We start from the raw sequence: 1,685 nt of genomic DNA, 5'->3' as shown, positions 1-1,685 counted from the left end.
ACATGAGCAGTCACCATGGCAACATTTATGCATATTATTGAAAGTGTGTGAAATAAGGGTAAGACCACCGCTGCTTACCATATAGCAGTAGCTTACACAAAGGTGAGAAGCCTACTTATATTTACGATGTACGTGCGCTGTGTAATTAATGTTCGGTTTTGCCCTAACATAGACCTCTTTACACGTGTACTTGGGCATAAAAGTGCTGAGCGTGTATCTTAATCTATTTGTTAATATTCCAATGATTTTTATTTCATCGTATAGATATTTAAATAAAACATAAGAGTGGAAATACAATATCTACATACATACAAATATACTTAAATGCATGTACATATAAATATTGATATTTAATATATGTACATATGTGTGTGAAACATAAGCTAAAATATTTAATTACCCGCCCAGTGTTGGTATCACAGTAATCTCCTGTATTTGCATGTGTGGCGGTGTAGAAAGAGTGAACAAGATGCAGCTGGAAATATCTTCTGATCTCAGAATTGGAAGTCCAGCGTTTTTGAATTGATCCGGAACGATTTCTGTATCTGTTAAACCGGGGCTAACGCTCTGAAATTATAAATAACCACTTTGTTTAAATGAACTTGCATTCATACATGCATCTTTACATACATAAATTTGCATGCTGATATGTACATATGTATGTACATTAGACTGTACCAGAAAAAAACATTCGCCATGCAACTTCGAATCTTAAGCATTTTTAACCGACTTCCAAAAAAGGAGGAGGTGGTAGTCCCATACTAATCTGGTTAAGATCCGATCAGTGGATCATGAGATATATGTATATATATTTTTTTTTTATATGAGAGTTGAAGTCGGTTTTTTTTGCTAAAAATTACTTGTTGCAAGGCAATTTCGAAAAAGGGTCCTTATATCTTCGCCATTTACAGTCGAATCTTAAAGTATGATATATCGATGTTCTTGTGTTAATTGCAGAGTTCATTGACCTCAAGCACCCCGTTCTTGTATCAATCCACCAGATCTCAGCCCTTATCGCCCTAACGTACCACCCTAATGTCAGTAAATTAAAGTCATTAAACTTTTACTGAGGAATTATTTCGATTATTCCAGGAGAGCTATGTATTTTGAAAAAATAAGTAAAATTCTTGGCGAATGTAAGTATGTATCACCGAAGAATGTAAATAGGCGACCGCAAGGTTCGGCAAAAAAATGTTTTTTTGCTTGTAAGGCGGTACGGCCTAATGTACATACATATGTATGTATGAATGTTTGTATGTATGCTTGCGCATTAAATGACCATAATTATCTCATAAACTTTGTAAACAGCCAGGAGTAAGCGTATATAATAATTGTGTTGAATAACATACAAATGCCAAATAACAAATGAACACTAAACATTGAACAGTTGATCATGTTTGGTGTCATTTTAATACTCACAGTTATTTTGATTTTTGTCTCCAATCCTCTAAACTCTTGCCGATATATCTCAGTAATAGCGGTTAGTGCATATTTAGTCGGCGCATACACATTCATAATTGGCGGTTCATCAAACGGCCAATGTGGTACCGAGTGGCCCACTACGCTATTAACGATCACCACATGTCCATCAAAATTGCATTCTTTCATTGATTTGAAAGCGCGTTGCGTACAATAAACCACACCCATTATATTAGTTTGTACAACTTGTTGCATTACTGCAGGAT

General features: G+C 35.1%; 1 protein-coding gene across 1 annotated transcript; it reads right to left on the bottom strand.

The window, feature by feature from the left end:
- Window positions 1-347: 347 nt before the first annotated feature.
- Window positions 348-1,677, bottom strand: LOC108379911 (farnesol dehydrogenase-like; the record flags this gene model as incomplete). The annotated part of the gene is made up of 2 exons (XM_017636275.1): window positions 348-567; window positions 1,420-1,677. Coding segments are annotated over 2 exons (429 nt in total), but the record flags the coding sequence as incomplete, so codon positions are not given.
- Between the last annotated feature and the right edge of the window lie 8 nt (window positions 1,678-1,685).

This window comes from Rhagoletis zephyria, unplaced genomic scaffold (assembly GCF_001687245.7).
Source record: "Rhagoletis zephyria isolate East Lansing unplaced genomic scaffold, Rhagoletis_zephyria_1.1 Rzeph_scaffold_17663, whole genome shotgun sequence".
Lineage (NCBI taxonomy): Eukaryota > Metazoa > Arthropoda > Insecta > Diptera > Tephritidae > Rhagoletis > Rhagoletis zephyria.
Note: the sequence above shows the minus strand (reverse complement) of the source record. Positions and strands in the feature narration are given on the sequence as shown.